The following is a 19,831-nucleotide window of genomic DNA, read 5'->3' as shown; positions in this document are numbered from 1 at the left end:
AACAAGTATTTTTGTCTAGGGCTAGATACATTGCTGTTCTGAACACAACTAGGATTCTAGTAGCAAGGAGGATGCAAGTAGTGGTAGTGGGTTGAAAAGTACAGTGTCTGCCTTAGTGAATTGAGCCCTAACTCCTATGTCTCTGTTTACTTCTTTGCAAAACAGAGTTGTTAGTACTACATTGGGAGGCTGCTAGGAGAATTAAATGAGATCATATGTGCTAGGTGAAACCACACAATGGTGAGAGTATTTATTTCCTGACTTTATTACTGGTATAAAACAAGGACTGTATTCACTGGGGTAGGCTTGGTAGAAGAAGTACCTGGCAGAGGAGAGAGGAAGGCAGGGTGTGGCCAGGCTTGAGGCCACCAGGATGGTCCTGGATTTATCCCAAGGCCCCGGAAGGGCAGGGAACAGAAAGAGGTTCTTCTTGACTCTGGCCTGCTGGGAAAAGCCTTCTCATGGCTTCTAAACCTTGGACCTCTTAGAGTGTGGGTTCTGACCCACACATATCTGTGTTTGTGTCGTGTGTCCTAGGGGTGGGGTGAGGTAACAGTGTTAATGGTTTTTGGGGTTGTTTCAGAAGAGAGGTAACTTTAAAAACATAACAACCTTGTCTGAGCTGAAACTGAGAAAGGACATGGGGCTTCCCTGCCTACACCCCATCCCTTTCTAGATGGTGGGGCTTTCAAGAGGGAAGGACAGTGAGCTGAGATCTTGCATCAGAACTTCAGGTCTTGGGGCAGTGGAAGTGGCCAGGAGCCCTGGGGGAGCCAGAAATGGAAATTCAAAGCATTTCACTGGCTGCGAATTGAGAGACTTCTGGGTTGTCAGGACAGTGTCTCATATCTCTTTGTAAAAATCCTTTATTTTAGCTTCTCTAGACTGTCAGCCCCTGAGGGCAATAACTCGAGTGAATCGCAGGACCACACAACAGTGCCTGGAACAGAGTAGGTGCTTGGTAAATTTGTGTTGAATGGATGGATGAAGCTCAGATAAAGAGAAGCAGGATCATCCACAGGATTGGAAAGTCTGGCATTCGTGAATCAGCAAACACTGAGGGGAGATTGACTCCATACCCATCCGTGGTGCTTTAGGGATGAGCTTTGTTAATCTGACAGCAGCCCCATCTCTCTCTTAAAGGAACTTCCTTGTGCTTAGTGCCTGCGGGGACCGCCATTGGTTCCTTACACTGTATGGACACTTTCCTGGGACCACCAATATTGGAGACTGGGGTTTCTGGCTGCTCGACACCCATATTCCCAAATTCTGACAAGGCTCTCAGCCTCCTTTTGAGAACCAAATCCCTCCACCTCCACCCTAGTGGGTGTGGTTTTGAAACGACGGCCTACTCTCCCTGCTCTAGCTTGTCAAGTAGTCTAGGTTTGGCCAATCAGAGCACAGGATTCTCCTGACAAATGTGATTGGTTGAAAGGGGGAAGATCTAAGCTGGACCAATCAGAGTAAACCTTAATCAGAACTTTGCCTGGGGCAGACACTTGCTCTTTTTTTTGCTGAACTTGAAACTGGAAGGGTGAAGCCCTGAGAGTCACTGTGCCCAAGAATGAACCAGACAGCAGAAAGTATAGGAAAGTGAGCCCTGATGACTTCATTTGAGCCCCCTTGATCAAGCTGCACCTGAAGTCATGATATTTCCAATCTTGAATCAATAAATTTATTTTCTGCTTAAGCAGGGTTTCTATTTGCAATGGCAAAAGTCCTGACTGGCAAGGTCTGAAAGTTTTAAGACTCACAGATAAATGCAGCTCAGGGTCCTGTGAGTGGAGCAGAAAGACTTGAGAGATGGCAGGAGTCAGCAGGACCCTGTTTTTTGATTGACTGGGCAGGTACTCACAGAGATTTAGAAACTCTGAATGTATGTTGTCCCCAAAGGAGGACTAAGACCAGAGAGAAACAAACCTTCTGAGACACTTAATTTAGCTCCTCAGAAAAAGTCTCAATAAGCAAGACCATCAGTACTAGAGTATACTACTGCCCCAGAAGGGAATGAGAGATCCATCTCTGAAGGTATATAAGTGGTGGCCAGCAACCATCTGGCCTGAAGTTCCCAGAGGGGATTCAGGCGTTGGGGGTGAGGGGAAGAGTAACGCGGTAGATGACACCATGTGTGGCATCTGACCACAGCAACGCAGGGGTGGCTTACTGGGTGCTGGGACCTCCTTCTGGCCCTTGAGAAGGCTAGAGCATGAGGGGATGGGGGCACAGCACCTACAAATTTACACTCTTTGGGCCTCCAGGGGGACCTTCAGCACAGAGAAGACGGTCAACCAAGCTCTGTAGCCATCTTGTTAAGAAATGCCACAGGAAGGGAAGAACATGGCCAGCCAGGGGGCCACTGGGCGTTGGTTGGAGCCCTTGGAGAGTCAGAACCATCTGGCTGGGAAGGCTGGGTGCATCCTGGAAGGAAGACAAACAGGGGGTGAGAACTTGGGGCCAAGCAGAATCCACAGCCCGCTCCCAGCTATCCTGGCTCCCAGCTCAGTCCAGCTCCCAGCTTGTGCTCAAGGTTGGCCAAGTCCTCTCTATCCTTGTGGGCACCTCCCACCCCCACCCATCCCTCTTCTGCCCTAATAGCCTCGGAGCTAGTCTGTCCTGCCTCTACCCTATATGTGAGTGTCGGGTCTCCCCGGCTCAACTGGGCTCTCCCGAGGGACAGGAGCTGAAGTATCTCTTTACCCTGGTCCTCTCTGCCCTCCTGCCCGGACCGCACATTGGGAGCTCAGTGACACCACGCTTGGCTCCTGTTACCTGGCATTTTTTCTGATACTTTGAACCCTCCTTCTGGGAACTGGGCTCACAGAGCAGGCCCAGCTCAGGCAAATGAGCCAGCTGAGGCCCCTTCAATAGTCCCCCATCTGTCCTGGCCTAAATGCCGCTCCTGGTGAAACCTAGGGCTACCAAGCAGTGGCTGAACGCCTCCCTCCCAGCCACGGCCTGCTGTGTGTGGGGAGTGGGGGAAGGGGGGGAGGGAGTGTCGTGAAGCCATGTGGGTGGGACTCTTACCCCTAGAGGATGCTGCAGGGGCGCTTCTGTGGCCGTGTGGGCTGCGGGCACAGGACGGCTCGGATCGCCTCGTCAAAGACAGTTTTCAGGCCTCTCTGGGTGAGGGCCGAGCACTCCAGGTATTTCACTGAGTCTGGGTCAGGGCAGCAAGAGAACAGAGGCCTAGGTCAGGGCTGGGCAAAACCCCCTCCCAAGTCATACAACCACACCAGGCTGTGGGGGCCCCCTGGGCTGTGTCCCTTACACATTTACCCCCCTGTGCCTCAGTTTCCTCATATCTGAAAGGAGGAGCTTTATTCAGGGGAAAAGGTTAAGACCCACGATAGCAGGTTTGTGTCTTTCTTGAACACATAAGCCCGTAATTTGCGGAAAGTGGCAGGAATTTTGATACCTTCCTGGGAAGAAAGGAGCTCAAGCTACAGTGACCAAATCTCTCAGCACTTCACTTTCTTTCAGAAGACTGCCACATTCCTGCCTCCACCTTCCCGTAGGAGGCCTGAAGAACCCATGGGCTGCTCACCAGGACCTTCCAAATATCATCGAACTGGTCCTTCAGATCACCCCATTTTACAGATGAGAAAGCTGAGGCTCAGAAAAGTCGCTAGTCCAAAGTCACACACTAGACATTTCCCATCCCCTAGGGGCTGCTGAGAACTCTCAGCAAGAGGAATGAGAAATGGGGAGCCTTGTTCACCTGTGAGGGGACTGTCCTTCTCCCATGTGACCACTCAGGGCTGGAGCCCAGGGCACAGTGAAGAAGGCAGGCTGAGCCCCACTCCTGGGGCAGTGTTCATGACCTTCTGGAAGGAACCTGTGTGAGTTTCTGTGTTCACAACAACCCAAGCTGTCTCCCTGAAGTGAGCAATTGAGAAGTTCTCCCTGAGAGAAGCCTGGGGGCCAACTTTAGGAACCAGAGCGGGAGAGGGGTGGGAGCAGGGAAATTTGCTTCCTCCCTAGAGTCCACTCCTCTGTGAGGAGGAAGCAGGCTGACACTGATTGGCACCTGCTCCCTGCGAGGCGCTGAGCTGGGTGCTTCCGACAACCCTGTGAAGAAATTCTGTGAGTCCCCACTTCCTGGGTGAGGAAACGGGCCCAGTGAGGGGATGCCCCAGGCCCAGAGACACACAGCTTGGAGAGGGGAGCCGGGATCTCAGGAGGGGCAACCCGGGACAAGGGAAAGAAAGGATGGGCAGGAACAAGGACACTGAAGCTCAGAGAAGATGCCATTTGTCTAAAGCCACACTCGGGACTCTCCCATCGCCCTTGCATATGGGGGCACTGTCCCAGCAGGGCGCATGGGCGGTGGTCGCAGGGCCAGGCTGGCAGGCACGAAACACCATGACTTAGGTCTGGGAGTCTCACGGAACCTTCTGTGCCCAGAAGAGTCTCCCTGGGCATTTGGCCACCGTCTCCTTGCAAGGGACTGTGAGGGACTGTGGCCAATGTCCACTTCTTCCTTTCACACCCACCGTGTCCTTCCTGGCACCTGCCACCCTCCTACTTCTTGGCTAGGAGTATCCAGAGAAAGAGTCCTGACTGGGGGCCTGGCCTTTCTCTGCACCCCAGTCTCCCACCTTGATCATGACTGAGGGAGCCACGCAGCCTGGGTTCCAGTCTTAGCTCTGCCACATCCCAGCTGGGTGACCTTGAGCTCTTGACTTCTACCTGAGCCTCAGTTTCATCCTCTGTAAAGTGGGGTGATGAGAGTTCCTCCTTCATAGTTGCTATGATGATGAAGCAGGAGAATGCACAAGCCCAGCACCCAGGAAGTGGTCAATCCATGTCAGCTGGAATTGGCAGCTGCACCACAAGTCAGCACACTGGACTGGTGGACAGAGGCCGCCACTGTCTCATCAGCCCTGAAGGCTCCCCAGGCCTCCCCCTTGGCCTGGGCCAGTCTGAGGCAAGTTCAAAGTCATAAGTCACTGCCTCTACCCCACTTTCATCTGGGATCAGCTCCAAGAAAAATTGGCTAGAGGCCAAGGCAGGACCCCCAAGTCATCTCCTTCTGGCAGAGAAAGGACCTTTAAGGAGTGTGCAGGCTGGCTTGTACAGATAGAAAAACTGAGGTCCAGAGGAGGGGAGCCCCTGGTCCAAGGTCACACAGACAGTGCCAGAGCTAGTACCAGAATCCAGGTTTCCAGGCCCCATCTTATCCGAAAGCCTCTGCTTTAAAATGGAAAGAGTCTCCGGCTCAGAGGCACTGTCTTGGATGGAAGGAATCCGGGGGGCAGGCTGATCAGAAAGAAGAGAAGGCAGGGTCAATCCCCAGTATCCCTGAGGAAAGACTAGAGAGCCTGGGAGTCAGAGCCCCCAGGATGGGACGTAGGACCCAGTGTTTAGGCGGCAGCAGAGGCCCCCTGGGAAAGATGGCCATGTCTCTAGGCAAGTCATGAGAAAGGGGAGGTGGAGGCTGCGGTTTCTCTTACTGTGGAGAGATGTGAGTCCCCAGGGCCCTCCCAGTTCCGGCGGAAGGAAGAGGGTTAGGGTTGAGGGAGGGAGGGGCTGGAGGAGGCCGCACCAGTTCAGGAGCCAAACCCTGGGGACCCTGTGGTGACCCAGAGAGCCCTGGGTAGCTGGATTGCAACTCAGAGTGGCCAAAGCCTGCTGGTGGTCCCAGGCTCTTGGGCAAGTGCCCTGTCTCCAGACAGCAGGCAGGTCAGGGCCTGAAAGACAGCAGAACTGGACACCATGGAAGAGGCCAGACACACCAGTCATAGCTGGTGCAGACAGCCCTGGGCCACCATGAGGAGGGCCCCACGGCAGTGCCTTGCGGTTCTGTGTTCAAATCCTGCTTCTGCCACCTACCAGCTGTGGGACCCTGAGAAGTCACTTCACTTCTCTGGCCCAGTGACCGGGAAGCAAAGAGGAGTTGGGCTGAGAAGCCAGGAGGGTGGGGAATGGGGGGTGAGAAGGAGGCAGAAGGGAAGGCATCACCCTTCAAATCCAAGCTGAAACAACCCCTCCAGGAAGCCTACCCGGAAAACCCAAGCTTGAGTTGACTGCTCCTCCTCTGAGAAACCACAGCACACCCCACTCCAACCCTTCTCCGTCTGTCATGTCAGAAGCTGCTTATGGATTGGCCTAGTACCAACAGTGATCAACACAGGGTGCTTGGTGCTTCTCTGGGGGCTTCACGGGTGTGAATTCACTGAATTCTCCTAACCACTCAGAACCACTTCTATTGCCATATTTCACTGATAAGGAAACACAGGCAGAGAGGCTAAGTGACTCGTCCTGGGCCACACAGCTAGTACCCGGCACAGCCAGGGTTGGAATGCAGTCTGGCCCTGGAAGCTATGTTCGCAATCACCACAAGGCTGTGTCAGAGTTCCCCTCTCTGAGCCGAGCCCCCTACCAATCTCCTTGGCCAGTGCCAGGCCCTGCGGGTAGGTGATGGGCGCCAGCTTCTTCTCCTTCAGCTTCTCGATGGTGTCCTTGTCGTCCCTCAGGTCCAACTTGGTGCCTACCAGGATGATCGGTGTGCTCGGACAGTGATGCCGCACCTCGGGGAACCACTGGGCCGGCGGGCAGGGGCAGGAGGTCATGCAAGGAGTTGAGAGACGAGGGGCACCAAGATGGGAGAGGAGAAGAAGGGGGCATGAGGGTGTGTGGAAAGGAGAGGGCAAGATCAGAGAGTAAAGTTAACTATCCCAAATGTCTCTGAGACCCGAGTTCCCCCTATCCCCGCCCACCAGCCATGGTTGGCACTGGGAACCCTCTCTGCCCACATCCTCTGCTGCCCAGAGGCAGGCCAAAGTCTCCAGTCCCTCCCTGCCATGCTCCCCTCTCAGGGTCGCCTGCCCTAACCCCTAAGGTCCTGCTCCGTCCCACTCACCTTGGCCCGGACATTCTCATAGGAGGCTGGGCTGACAAGGGAGAAGCAGATGAGGAAGACATCCTGGGGAATCAAGCAAGGGTTACGGGTGAGGGGAGGCCTGGAGGCGTCCAACCTGGGCCCTCCACACCTGGGCAGCTACTGAGGGCTGGAGCAGCCCAGGGGATGCTGGGCTTTTAGGATCTGGCAGAGCAGGGTTTCCCTTCTCTACAGCAGGCTGCTGCTTGTTTATCCGACACTTCCTAAAGGCCGGGGTTTCTCCTCACATCGCGCTGTAGCGATGCCATTGCTACCCCATTCTACAGACAGGGAAAGTGAGGTTTACAAGGATTAAAGGCTGTGCCTTCTGGAATTCCAGAGTCCATGCTCTCACTACCCCTCTGTCGGTTTGCTGGTCCCAGCCCTTTCTCTGCCACCCTGGAGGGAGAGCCCAGAAGCCACAGAGCCACCTGCCGCTGTGCCCTCGTCTCCCTGCCCCCCGCCACACCCCCCGGGGGCTGATCATCCCGAGCTTCCTCTGGATCCCTGTCCAGGGTCTGCCTACCCCACCCACTGGGCACCAGGTGGAGCCAGAGCCCACAGGAGGATGGGAAGGCACAGTGAAGACAGACAGAGCCAAATGGAGGGCGGAGACTCCTTGAGCTGGGCCTCAAGGAGGGTCAGGGTTCACCAGGCCGAGCCGGCACTCCAGGCAGAGGAAACAGGGACGTGAAGGCCAGGACCACGAGGAGGGTGGGGCAATGTACCGTCTGCGGGTAGGAGAGTGGCCGGAGGCGGTCATAGTCCTCCTGCCCAGCCGTGTCCCACAGCCCCAGGTTCACGGGCTTGCTGTCCACCATCACATTGGCTGAGTAGTTGTCAAACCTGTGGGAACAAGACAGAGGGTCCATTTCCAGCCCCAGAGTCTGCAGACTTGCAGTCCCTGGTTCCACGACAGAGGCCAAGACCCAGAGAGGGGCCACAGTGGGACCCAAGCCACGCTGCACTCTACAGTTGGGGTTGATTTTTAATTTTTAAATGCCAATCCGTTATATTAAAAGAATGTTAATCGCAGGAGAGCATAAAGAAGAAAACATTGCCTCTACTCTTTTTCTGCCCTGTCTATCCTTTCTGGGTCGGGGAGATCCCCTGGAGAAGGAATAGACTGCCCCCTCCAGTATTATTAGACTTTCCTCGTGGCTCAGCTGGTAAAGAATCTGCCTGCAATTCAGGAGACCTGGGTTCCCTCCCTGGATTGGGAAGATCCCCTGGACGAGGGCATGGCAACCCACTCTGGTGTTCTTGCCTGGAGAATCCCATGGACAGAGGAGCCTGGCGGGCTACAGTCCATGGGGTCACAAAGAGTTGGACATGACTGAGCGACTAAGCACAGCAGACAGCACACATCCTTTGAAGAGATAATTTTTCGAGACTGTGTAACATTCTCTCAAAGGCACAATCAGAATAAACTTTAACCTCCTCTGAGGCTGAATGCTGCAGCTGGTCAACCAATTTTTTTTTAAGTTATTTTTTTATGTGGACCATTTTTAAAGTCTTTATTGAGTTTGTTAACAGTATTGTTTCTGTCTTATACTGTGGGTTTTTTGGCCTAGAGGTTTAGGGGATCTTAGTTCCCCAACCAGTGATGGAACCTGCACCCCCTGCATTGGAAGGCAAAGTCTTTATCACTTGACCCTCAGGGAAGTCCTACAGGTACCTATTATTTGTTGAATGAATGCTCATTTCCATCTTAGTTTGGGTCCCCCCAGAAGCAAACCCTGAGATGAAAGTTACTTGGGAAGTGATCCCAGGAGCCAAGGGAGGGGGCAGAAGCTATTGAGGTGTTACTGGGGAGCAGGTGGAACTGGGACTCCATCTTGCTAGGACCTCTGAGCTCAGGGCATCCCCCTGAGGAGGCAGAGAGCTGGGGTATTTATCCACCTTCTCCACCTCCCACTGGCAGAGGGATATCCTGGGGTATTAATTCACTGGCCTTCCAGCCCAACCCAAAAGCTGCTAGTCACCGGAGATTTCAGGAAATGCCATTGGCACACACTGGAAAGGCACGTGCTGAAGGGTATGCACATGCTAAACTCCCTGCCAATACCAGACAGGCCTCTGGGACAATCACACGAGCTTCCAGATTTTTTTAAAGGTTCAGTTCAATAGTATTTCTCTCGCTACACACATTCCTGAGAGGCAGCAGCTGGTCTCTAATGCTGTGCAAAAAGAAAGTGGGATCAAAGCCACACAGCCAGTGAGCAAGTGACCCAACCAGGTGTGAAGCCAGTTCTGAATCCACGTCCAGTGTTCACTACTCCATGCCACAGCTGCTTCCGCAGCTTCCCTGCGGGCGAGGGACCACAACCTCTCTCTCTGCATTGAGGTCACCCACACAGGTCCTGCTTCCTGTCCCCTGACCTGGCCCACTGAGACCTCAGGCTCCTCCAGCTTGTCTCCCTTCACACATCAGCCAAGCCATTTCCGTTTCTGGCAAGACTCAGGCTTCCTGCCTCTTTGAGTCTGTTCACGCTGTGCCCCCCTGCCTGGAATGCCCTCCCACCCTCTCCTTGTCGAAGGTGTTTCCTCACTCCCAGGCCGCACGGTCCACCATGCTCTCAAGCCTGTGCCCCTGTCTGCCTGTGCCTCTGTTGGGAATACTCCTCTGTGCCCTCAGCACTCTGTCTCCCATTCATGCTTCAAAGCCCTGCCCAGGCAGTTCCTCCTCTGTGGGGAAACATCCTGGCCACCTCTTTCCTTGTCCCCCACCTGGAAAGATTTTGTCATCCCTTCCCTCAGGCAGCTGCTTTGCCTAGACTGTGAGCTGGCATTAATGTGTCTCTCCTGCCATGTAGCTGGGGCTCCATGGGGGCAGGGTCTGTGTCTCTTTATTTCTTTAGTCTCAGGACTGGCACCTAGTAAGTGCAGGTAGAAAAGAGTTAAACTGAACCAAAGTACTTGGGAAGCCGCCTCTTCCATGAAGTCCTCCAAGAACATTGCTCAGTGACAGGCTGCAGAAGCCCTAGTGCTTCAGAGCAACTCAAAGACATTTGTCTTCTGACAGGCACCCTCCACCAAAGCAGTGGGCCACTTGATGCTTTTAATACCCTGTGCTTATCCAGCCTTCACTTCCTCAGATGGCCCTGCTCCCTCCTGCCTGGAAAGTTCCTGCAAATGCTCTTCCCTGGGCTTCCTCCTCTTCTTTCCTGGTGCCAGTCTGACTCTTACTCATCCTCTTTCCAGCCCCATCTCAAGGTTACCTCCTCCAGGAAGCCTTCCCTGAGCCCCAGCCAGGTCGGAGCCCCCACCCCACGCCTACTCAGTAATCTGTGGTGAACTCAGCACCCAAAGGCATCAGGCTTGGCTTGCTCCTCGCTGCCCTGAGGCCAGCATCGCATTTGGCACATAGTGGCTCAGCGGTAAAGAATCCTCCTGCCAATGCAGGAGACTGAGGTTCAGTCACTGGTTTGGGAAGATCTCCTGGAGAAGGAAATGGCAACGCATTCCAGTATTCTTGCCCGGGAAATCCCATGCACAGAGGAGCCTGGGGGGCTACAGTCCATGGTGTCTCAAAAGAGTCAGACACAACTGAGCGGCTAAATGACAACAGCAACAGTTGCCCTGTGTCTGCTCTGGGTACCACCCATTACCGCTGTGGGATTTCAGGCCAAAGGCACTATTCAGGGAGACACCGCAGGGCGTGATGGGAAAAGAAGTCCCTATGTTTTCTTTGGCTTCGGCCAGAAACACTCCTTTGGGGTGAGCTTAGGATATAGGGACTTTATCTCCTCTAATGTCTAGTCTGAAATTCTGACACCAAAAATTCCCCCAAGATTCCTTGAGCCAAGGATATCTATCTTCTCTGAACCAGCTCTAGGATCTCAGGGGCCACGGTGATGGGGAAAGAGCTGATTTGTAGGACCTGTCACAGGACTAAGCACTTGCTCTGGGGCCAGGCAGAGGGCTAGGGACCTTCATACCTTAGGTTTTGAAGTCCCATGTGACCCAAGGCAAAAGAACCTCAAATTATTCTCTTCAGACAGTTGAGGAAATCAAGGCTCCAAGAAGTCAAATAACTTATCCAAAGTCAGCCAGCTCAGGAGCACAGGAGCTGGGATTTGATCTGGTCTCCTTCTGAGCACTCATTTGTGAGTGAGAGAGAGTAGACTAATGCTCCATAGGAGGGTGGATTTGCCTGGGGACAGCCCCCCGCCCCGAGTGGGAAGGGACCAGAAAGTTCCTTGTGAAGCCTAGTCCTGGCTGTGTGACCCTGGGTGAGTAGCCCAACTTCTCTGAGCCTCACTTCTTCAATGTGAAAAAAGAAAAGTGCCATCTTTTAGGGCCACTAAGAGGATCCAGGCAGAGAGGACTTTCAAGCCATCCCATGGGGAGATGCTGAGAAGCTGAGCAACCTCATCCTGAAACAGCCCCCTGACTGTCCCCTCCCCAGAGCCTGAGGGATTCCTGCAGAGACAGTGATCCACAACCCCCGAGTCCCCCAGTCCAGAGACCCACAGGCAGCCAGGACCAACGGAACATACACCACCACCGTGGCCAACCTGCACTCTTTTCTTCCAGATGAGGAAACTGAGGCTCACAGACAGGAAGGGACTTGCCCAAGATCTCACAGTCAGTTGGTGGCAGAGCCAGGGCTAGATCCTGTTACCCAGTTCAGAAAAGCCTGTGGTATAAGCATCACTGTGAGTTGATGGCCAGAGGCTAAGTGAAGTTTGAGCTCAGGTGCAGGGGCTCCCTAGTGGCTCAGATGGTGAAGAATCCACCTGCAATGTGGGAGATGTAGGTTCCATCCCTGGGTTGGGAAGATCCCCTGGAGAAGGGAAAGGCTACCCACTCCAGGATTCTTGGGCTTCCCTGGTGACTCAGACAGTAAAGAATGTACCTGCAGTGCAGGAGACATGGGTTCGATCCCTGGGTCAGAAAGATCCCCTGGAGGAGGGCATGGCAACCCACTCCAGTATTTTTGCCTGGAGAATTCCATGGACAGAGGAGCTTGGTGGACTATAGTCCATGGGGTTGCAAAGAGTGGGACACGACTCAGAGACTAAGCACAGCACAGCACGTGGGGCTGACCCAGACCTGTGCAGAGGGCAGGGGATCCATGCTTGCTGAGCACCCGGGGGTCCCAAATGCTGCTCTGGGTCCTTTACACTTAGATCATTCAGTGGACCCAGGAACTGGATTCTACATTGTGTCTGGGATTCAGAGCCCTAGAGTAACCTGCCCACAGTCACACAGCTGGTATGCTTTTACCCAGAGTCTGTGTGGTCCACACTCGGCTCTGTAGCCCTCTGCCATGGAGAGGAAGAAGGGCATGGGACAGATGAAATGGCCCTCAGCCCTGTGCATCACTTGACCACCACCCAGGCCTCCAGGGGAAGGAAGGTGGACTCACAGAACACAAAGAACACGGGGCACGCATGGCTGCTGATTTGGGAACAGGGAGCATTGATATGTCAGGCGAGGCATGGACCCCTGTGAGGATTCGCAGCCCGGTCCTAGGGACAATAGGAGCCACCGAAGGCCTTCACCAGGCGGCGGTGACATGCTCAGCTTTGCATTTGGAAAAGGTTCTCTTGGCCACTGGGTGGGATCATCTTGCAGAAGGGTCAGAGGGGAAGCTGGGAGACAGAGCCGCTAGTGAGAGAGGCGGGTGGTTGGGGGAGGCGCGGAGGCATGGGTGTCCCAGATGGGATGGGAGGGGACAGAGGCTGTGTAGGAGCAGTGAGCAGGCTTGAGCCAGTTTGACACAGGGAGGGATTAACACACCTGGTGGCAGGAGTATGGGTCAAGGGGGCATTGCGAGGCCAGGTGGGAAAACCCCCGCAGGACCTCTGGAATCTCCACTAGGGAGGCTAGGCGCCATCCTGTCTATGGGAATCCAGGCTGGACTGCCAGTTTACAAAGGAAAGTGAAAACCAAATACTGGCCCATCTAACCCAAATTAACTCCTTGTGTTCTTCCCAGAGAGAAGCTCCGCAGAGCCGAGCTCCTTGCTGGTGGCTGAGTTCCAGCACCTTCTCAGAGCAGACTGGAGCATGCCCTCTCTGCCAGCCAGGGTGGTCCAGTCACTACAGTGAGCCAGTGAGGTGCTCAACTCTGTTCTAGCAGCCGGTCTAGTGAACTAGATGGACCAGGGCCCTGTCCTCACAGAGCTGCCATCCCAGCAGGAGAAGTCAGATCAGGATGGGCAACGGAGACCATCCAGCAGGGTGTGGAGGGATGGAGGAGGCCTGGGTGGAGGGAGGGATTGTTTAGACCAGGGTCAGGGATGGACTGCTTCAGCAGGGAACTGAGTGATGGGAAGTGGCGAGTGCAGAGGCCTGGGGGAGGCTGGCATGTCTGGTCCCCAAGGACCAAAATGGAGTGAGTAGGAAATGGGTTTTGAGAGGGGAATTTCAGCAAGGTATTCCTCTATCTAGTTTTTGCATTTGAAAGCTCACCTGGGCTTCCCTTTGAGAGTGGTCATAAGGAGAGGGTAAGGGGGAGATCCTCTAGGTCACGAACACCCCATAGCAGGGTCTTTCTACCTCGTCTTTGTATCTCCAATGCCCAGCACCTGACCATTCACAGAGCAGGCCTCAGTCTCCCCATCTGTGAGACGTGGCTTTGACTTCGAGCTCTTATCCCCCAACCCTAGGCAGTAAGTTGAACTCGCTCTCTCTCTTATCTGATCTGATTCTTGTGGCACAGGCCTCTGGCCCCAGCAAACCCTGCCACCCTGAGCCCCAGAGCCCTCCTGACCTTTATCTCTCTGCCGGAGATCTCAGGCTGCCTGTTTCCCCCAACTCTACTCTCTCCAACTGTCCCCACCCTCCAGTGTCAAGGGCTCAAGGTGGCTTATTTTCCCCTCTCTGTCACAGGAGTGCAGGCTTTGAAGCAGGAGCCCCTCTAGGGGCTTGTCCAGAGCCAAGTGACTCCGTATGGAAGACAAAGAGGGAGGGGTGCAGGGCTGGCTACATACCAGGCCAGGCCCAACACAAAATGAAAAGGAAGGGCCCCTTGTTCAAACATTAAGAATTTGGGGATGGGGGCCTCCGAGCATGAAACGAAGTGCGGGAGCCTCCTGTGTGGGACGCTGTGAGCCTTCCTGGATGGCCCACCTGGGAGCAGGCCCTGATCTCTGACCCAGCTCCTCGCATCCTGGGAAGGTAAGCCCTGTCTGGCCCATCCTGTCTGTCCTGTAAAGTTGTCCAGGACCACCGAATCTGCTCGGGGCCACCAGGGGTTGCTGAGAGCACCTGGCCCTTCCTTGGCCTCTGCTGGTTCCCCCACCTTGCCTCAGAGAATTCACCTCCCTTCTCCCTGCACAGGGAAGGTGCATGGGCAAGAAACTTGGCACCTCCCAACCCCGCCGCATTTCTTAAAGAAAGAGAAACTGAGGCTCAGAAAGGGGCAGGAGAGTAGGTGGTGCCAGTGCCAGTGCCAGTCCTGGAGACAGTGACCTTCTGCAAGAGCTGGCTGGCCTAATGCTGCACCTGCCTCCCTGCCACGTCTAGAGCCCACCATCCTCAGCACCAGGAGGCACTGAGAAACGTTTGGTGTTGGATGGTGAGTGGGCAGATACAGGTTGATGCAAAGGGGGGCACTGGTGCCCCGATGGGGAATTGGGAACAGAACCAGGCTAGAAATTGCTTTCCCAGGTTTCCTGCCCTCTGCCCTCTCCTAGCTGCCATCCTCCTGCCTGGGCTGGGGTCCCTGAGGCAACTGGAGCCTGGCCCCTTGTGCCAGAGAGAAATAGAGAGATCCTAGGCCACCTGGTGACCCTGGGCGGGGGGGGGGGGGCGGGGGCGCAAGTCCCTTAGCTTCTGTAAGCCTCAGCTCCCCCCACAGACACTGTGGGACTAAAATAATCCTAACTCCTCCCACGAGCATCAGATGAGGTCACACACGTGTGACATTTCCAGGGACCGGCACCCAGTAGGCCCTTGAGAGATGATAGCTGTGATCTATCCTCCTAGGGCCTCTCCATAAAGTTCAATTTAGGTCAACTCAAAATATATACATCACTTCTAAGATAATGTGTAGATTATACTGCATGTAAGACCCTAAGTCCCTTAAAGAACTGGAGATGGCCCCCTGCCCTCTGTAGACTCTTGGTCATGGAAAAGATCAGATAAAGTCTGTCTAGGGAGTGAGAGACCCCTTCAGGCTATGTCAGAAAGGCTTTCTGGAGGAGGGATGCTGGAGCTGGCCTGGAGGACTTAGACGCATGGGCATGGGAAGGAAAAGCACTCGAGGCAGAAGGAAGAGCTGGAGCAAAGATCCCGAAGTAGAAATGTCCAGGGTGTGTTTGGTGACCAGGCGGCCAGAAACAGAACAAGAAGTGAAGAACTGAGTGGTGAAGCCAGAAGGGAAGGTTGGAGAAGGCCACGCACAGCCTTGAGTGCTGTGCTGCAGAGCTGGGGGGCTGTCGTGAGGGAGTGGGGCCGCCGAGCATCAAGGAGAGAGGAGCTGGTGCTTCCGTTCACCCCACATACTCCTCCATACCTGCAAATCAGGTGACAGCCCTGCTCCACATCCAACACAAGGGTGGGTCCTGTGTGGTCTCCAATGGCACTGTCCTCTCCCCCTGCACACGCATGTGCCCTGACGTCTCCGGTCTCCCCATGTTAAGGCCCTCCTCCTGCACCCACTCCACTCTTCTGTTCCAGTCCCCTTCCACCCAGCTCTGCTCAGGCCAGCTCTCCATGTCTCCCTGCTTGAAGGCCCCGCTCCCTGGCTTGCCTCCTGCACCTCTCTCCCCTCTGGGAGCCTGGGGTGCTCATCCTGGCACAGGTGGCTACCTCCCCCTCTAGATCAGCAGGCCCAAGACTGACTGGAGCCTGACCCCCAAGTGCCCACACAGGCCCGGCACACAGGAAGTGCCTGAAAGGGCGGTGGGCCTGGTGGTCCATGCGTGTCTCCCCAGCCTCCGAGCGTCCCACCCACGTGCAGAACTCACACGGTGGGGATGTACTCTCCAGGGAAGGCGTTGGTGGTGTAGCTGATGAGCAGGCAGGTCTTGCCCACGGCTCTGAAAGACAGGAAGTTCAAGAGGACAGCAGTCAGGGGCCCTGCCTGAGACCTAGAGAGGTTTTCTGAGGACCTCCACAGTCCCTTAGCCCAGCCCTCAGGGGAGACCGAAGCCCGACCTCCGCGGGCCTCAGTGTCCCCATCTGAGAATTTCTGTATCAGCGTTATCACACTGAGATGTTTGTTAAAGGACAGACTTTGGGGTCCTACCCGAGATTCTGAATCATGAGTGTGGCGTGGATCTGGGAATTTGTAACAGGCTTTCCCGGGTGACTCTGATGTGAAACAGAGGATTAACAGCAGCGGGTCCCCAGGAGGTTCCCGAAGCCTGACCAGGGCTCTGCCATTTCTGCCCTGGGATCCAGATCCTTCATCACCCACCCAGCAGGAATGCGCTCTCAGGCAAGCCACATAACCTCCCCATGCCTCAGCTTCCCCGTCCAGAAAACAGGGATGAGATGAGTCCATCATCACAGGAGAGACAGAGATGTAAATTAGATGAAGCCGGTAAAAGACTGAAGCACAGTCCTGGCGCAGCATAGCAGTCGCCAAATGTAGGGGACTGCCTGACCCCTCTCCTTCCCCTCCCACCTCACTGGAGGGTGTGGCAGTTAAGAGCATGAGTTCAGGAATCAGAGAGACCAGGGCTCAAATCCCATGAGGTCTTAAGCAGATGACTTAACTTCTTTGAGCTACAGTTTTCCCACCTGTAAGACGTGCCTAATATGAGGGTTGTTGGGAGGATAAAACAGAGGAGCGTGAGGAAGCCCAGGGCCTGCACACGGTAAGCACAAAGTCAGTAGTGAGTGCCATGACTGGTGCTGTCTGCACCCTGAATCTGCTGGGCTGGGAGGGGGTGCGGGCCACAGGTAGCCCTGGGCCTTCCCCTGCTCCACTTGGTTTCGACACTTCTGGCTCTGAAGGGGGCCACCCGCCCTTTTCTCTCCTCGTCCCCGCCCGGCGGGCGGGGCGGCCCCCCACCACCGCCTGCCAGCAAGGTACCTCTGAGTGACTAGAACGTTGTGGCTTCCGCCCTCCCCTCCTCATATCAGATACAAAGCAGAAGTGAGCAGGACTGGACAGGCAGGCAGATAATGGGCAGAGCCGTGTATCACAATCAGCTAAAGGCTGCCTGATAAACCAGCCCCCGCCCCCACTACCCCACCCCACTGCCATGATAAACCAGCCCCCTACCACTACCGCACCCTGAACAGGAAAGTCAAGTCTCTTAAGGCCTCAGGCTGCCCCTCTGTAGGATGGGAGGCCTGCCGGCTAGAACTTGCTGGAGTACGTTGGGGTTGGATGGACCTACAGAAAACTTCAAGAGGTACCTTTGTGTTGGACCCTGAGGCAGTGTTGCTGGCAGGCCCAAGAGATGGGATATCAAACCCGTCATTCTACAGATGAGGAAACTGAGGCCTGTAAGGGCACATGACAAGCTAAGGTCACAGAGATCCGACCGCTGAGAAGGGCCTTCAGTTCACGCCTGGGCCGCCCCCCACAGTCCCCCCCCGCCCCGCCCTTCTCCTGCCCTAACGCTGCCTCTCACGCCCCTCCCCCTCTGCTCCTCACCCACATCCCCACACTACCTCCCCAGCCAGGCAGGCTGAGACTTAGAAGGCAAGCTTTACCGAGCACACATACGTGCAGGACAACCACTCAAAATAGCTCAAGCGACCCGACATCAACCCTGAGGGAATGGACCTCTTCCCAGATGGCCAAGCTTTGGTTCAGAGAGGCACTGTGACTTGCAAAAGGCCACACAGCAAAGCAAGTCAGGGACTAAAGCCCAGGTCAGCCTGGGGCCCCACCCCCCACCGGCAGCCACAGATATAGAGACCAAAGTCCCATAAGAGACCAGCCCCAACTCTCAGGGTGCAGGTGAGAGGCCCTAGGTACCCCTAAGTCTTTTACGCAGGCAGTTTCCGGGATGAGTGGGGTAGAGAGTGAAGCTGTGTGCAGCCCACTCCTGGGGTTCCCTCTGGGCTCTGGGAGAAAAAGGGAGCTGTTCCTCTGGCTGCCTCCTAGGAACCCCTCTGTCTGTAGGCAGGGGGCTTCAGGGTGCAAGGGCCCCAGGGCTACCCCCAGAGGGAGCTGTGAGCAAGTCCAGCCAGATACCTACCCATCTCCCACCACCACACACTTGATGGCCTGCATGGTGTCCGAGGCCTGGGGGCTGGTAGTGGTGACAGCTCAGAGCCCCAGCGTTTCTGCAGGCGCGTGGGGTGTGGAGAGCTGGAGAGGTGTCCTGAGTGGGGAGCAGCAGCAGCGGGACAGGATGCAGGAGGAAGCGGAAGGGGAACTTACCCAAGCCTCTGCCCCCACGGCCGTTTGCAGAAGGCGGAGCGTGCGGTCTGGCAGAACGGCTCCAGGGCGGGGTGGCCCTCAGGTGCTGGACTGGGCCCTGGCCAGCCCCACGGGTTTCGCTGCTCTGAGGCACCAGCAGGAGATCTGGGGACCCTCGGGGCTGGAGACATACTTCCACAGGCAGGGCCAGAGCTGTTCTCTAAGAACCTGAGGCTTCCAAGAGTGTAGTTCACCTCAGTTCTAAGCAATAAGCATTTAATGAGCACCTACTGTGTCCCAAGCACAGGAGCTAGTATTCGTGAGTCCAGGATGTGAGTGGGAAGATACAGCTTCATCACAGGTGTCCATAAAACAAACTAGGAAGTAATGGGGGCACAGAGGATTGGTAGGGAGGGGATCTCAGAGTCACACAGAGGGTGAGCTGGGACCTTCAGGGTGGCATTTGAGCCGGTACGTTAAAGCTGGTGTCAGAAAGGGCACTCCAGAGGGGACTGCCTAGGCAAGACAGGAAGACTTCCCTGAGCAAGGGCCAGTGTGGAAGCCCCTGAGTGTGCAAGGATGGTGGAAATATGATGAGGCAGGAAGAGAAGTGGGGAGTCAGCTGATGGAGAAGGGGAAACGGAAGTGACCGGTAGTGCCACACCTGCTGGGCCCTGTGCTGGAGGGGGCCCTGGGGACAGGCGCCCTGGCTCAGGAGCTGTGGCCCGTTTAAACGATGCTGAAACTGAAGGTCTGGGGCTTAGGTTGATTAACGAGGACTGCCCAACCTGAAGTCAAACCCAGGGTCAGGTGACTCCAAGCTCCTCTGTCACCCCAGCTGCTGTCTGGGGTACAAAACCTGAGTTCTGCAGCTGGGTAGGGCAGGGGAGTGAGCCCGCTCAGCCTCCAGGAGACTCAGGATCCCAGTGGCACTGGTTTTCTGCAGGGAGCTCCAAGTTCACCTAGCTGTTACTCTCATTGCTTGTGCTCCCCACACCCAGCACCCTTCTGGCTCTAGGGACAAGGGGAGGGAGGCAATGGGCAGAGTCGCTCACTGGTCACTCAGGACAAACCACGAGACTGCCCAGAGAGTGTGGAATACCAGGTGCTGGGTCAATGACCCCTCTCCCACCAACAAACACGAGGAGCTGAACCTTCCTGAACCTTCCACGCAAGCTACAGGGTTGCCAAAAACGGCTTCCACAGAAAGGGAAAGGTCCTCCCTGAGGACCTGCTCTAAAAAACTTGGCCAGCCAATGATTAAAACTCACCAACCAACTTTGATGTCTTTTCTCTGTGCTTTGCATGGGCTGAGTGGAGACAATGCAAAGCCTTAATGGCACCCAGCCAGGGTCAGGAAGGTCAAGGGTCCCCCCTACAACCCAGACTGGGCACCTCACAGGCCACCTAAGGACTTTGTTCTGGCTACTCCCCCCAAATCCACATTCTTTTCCCAACCACTGGGATCCCATAGGGTAATCTCTGTGTTAATCTAACGAAAACAATGTACTCAATGCAATCCTGGATTGGATCCTGAAACAACGGGGGGGAAAAGGATATTAATGGAAAAGGCAGTAAACTCCAAGACAAATTTGAAATTAAATAGTAGTATTATACTAAGGTTAAGTTCTGTGGTTATATAAATGCTATGAACATAAGGGAAAACTGGTT

General features: G+C 55.1%; 1 protein-coding gene across 1 annotated transcript; it reads right to left on the bottom strand.

Moving 5' to 3' along the window:
- Nucleotides 1-1,652: 1,652 nt before the first annotated feature.
- On the bottom strand, nt 1,653-18,171 carry LOC120861180 (ras-related C3 botulinum toxin substrate 2). The gene is made up of 7 exons (XM_040236835.1): nt 17,997-18,171; nt 15,804-15,875; nt 7,609-7,726; nt 6,863-6,925; nt 6,383-6,542; nt 3,025-3,157; nt 1,653-2,418 (listed from the first exon to the last, which is right to left on the bottom strand). Exons 1-6 carry the CDS (start codon nt 18,029-18,031, stop codon nt 3,027-3,029), a joined length of 579 nt encoding a protein of 192 aa, XP_040092769.1. The 5' UTR covers nt 18,032-18,171; the 3' UTR covers nt 1,653-2,418; nt 3,025-3,026.
- Between the last annotated feature and the right edge of the window lie 1,660 nt (nt 18,172-19,831).

Source organism: Oryx dammah, unplaced genomic scaffold (assembly GCF_014754425.2).
Source record: "Oryx dammah isolate SB20612 unplaced genomic scaffold, SCBI_Odam_1.1 HiC_scaffold_11229, whole genome shotgun sequence".
NCBI classification, from domain to species: Eukaryota; Metazoa; Chordata; class Mammalia; order Artiodactyla; family Bovidae; genus Oryx; species Oryx dammah.
The sequence above is the reverse complement of the archived record's forward strand: the minus strand, read 5'-3'. Positions and strand labels throughout refer to the sequence as shown.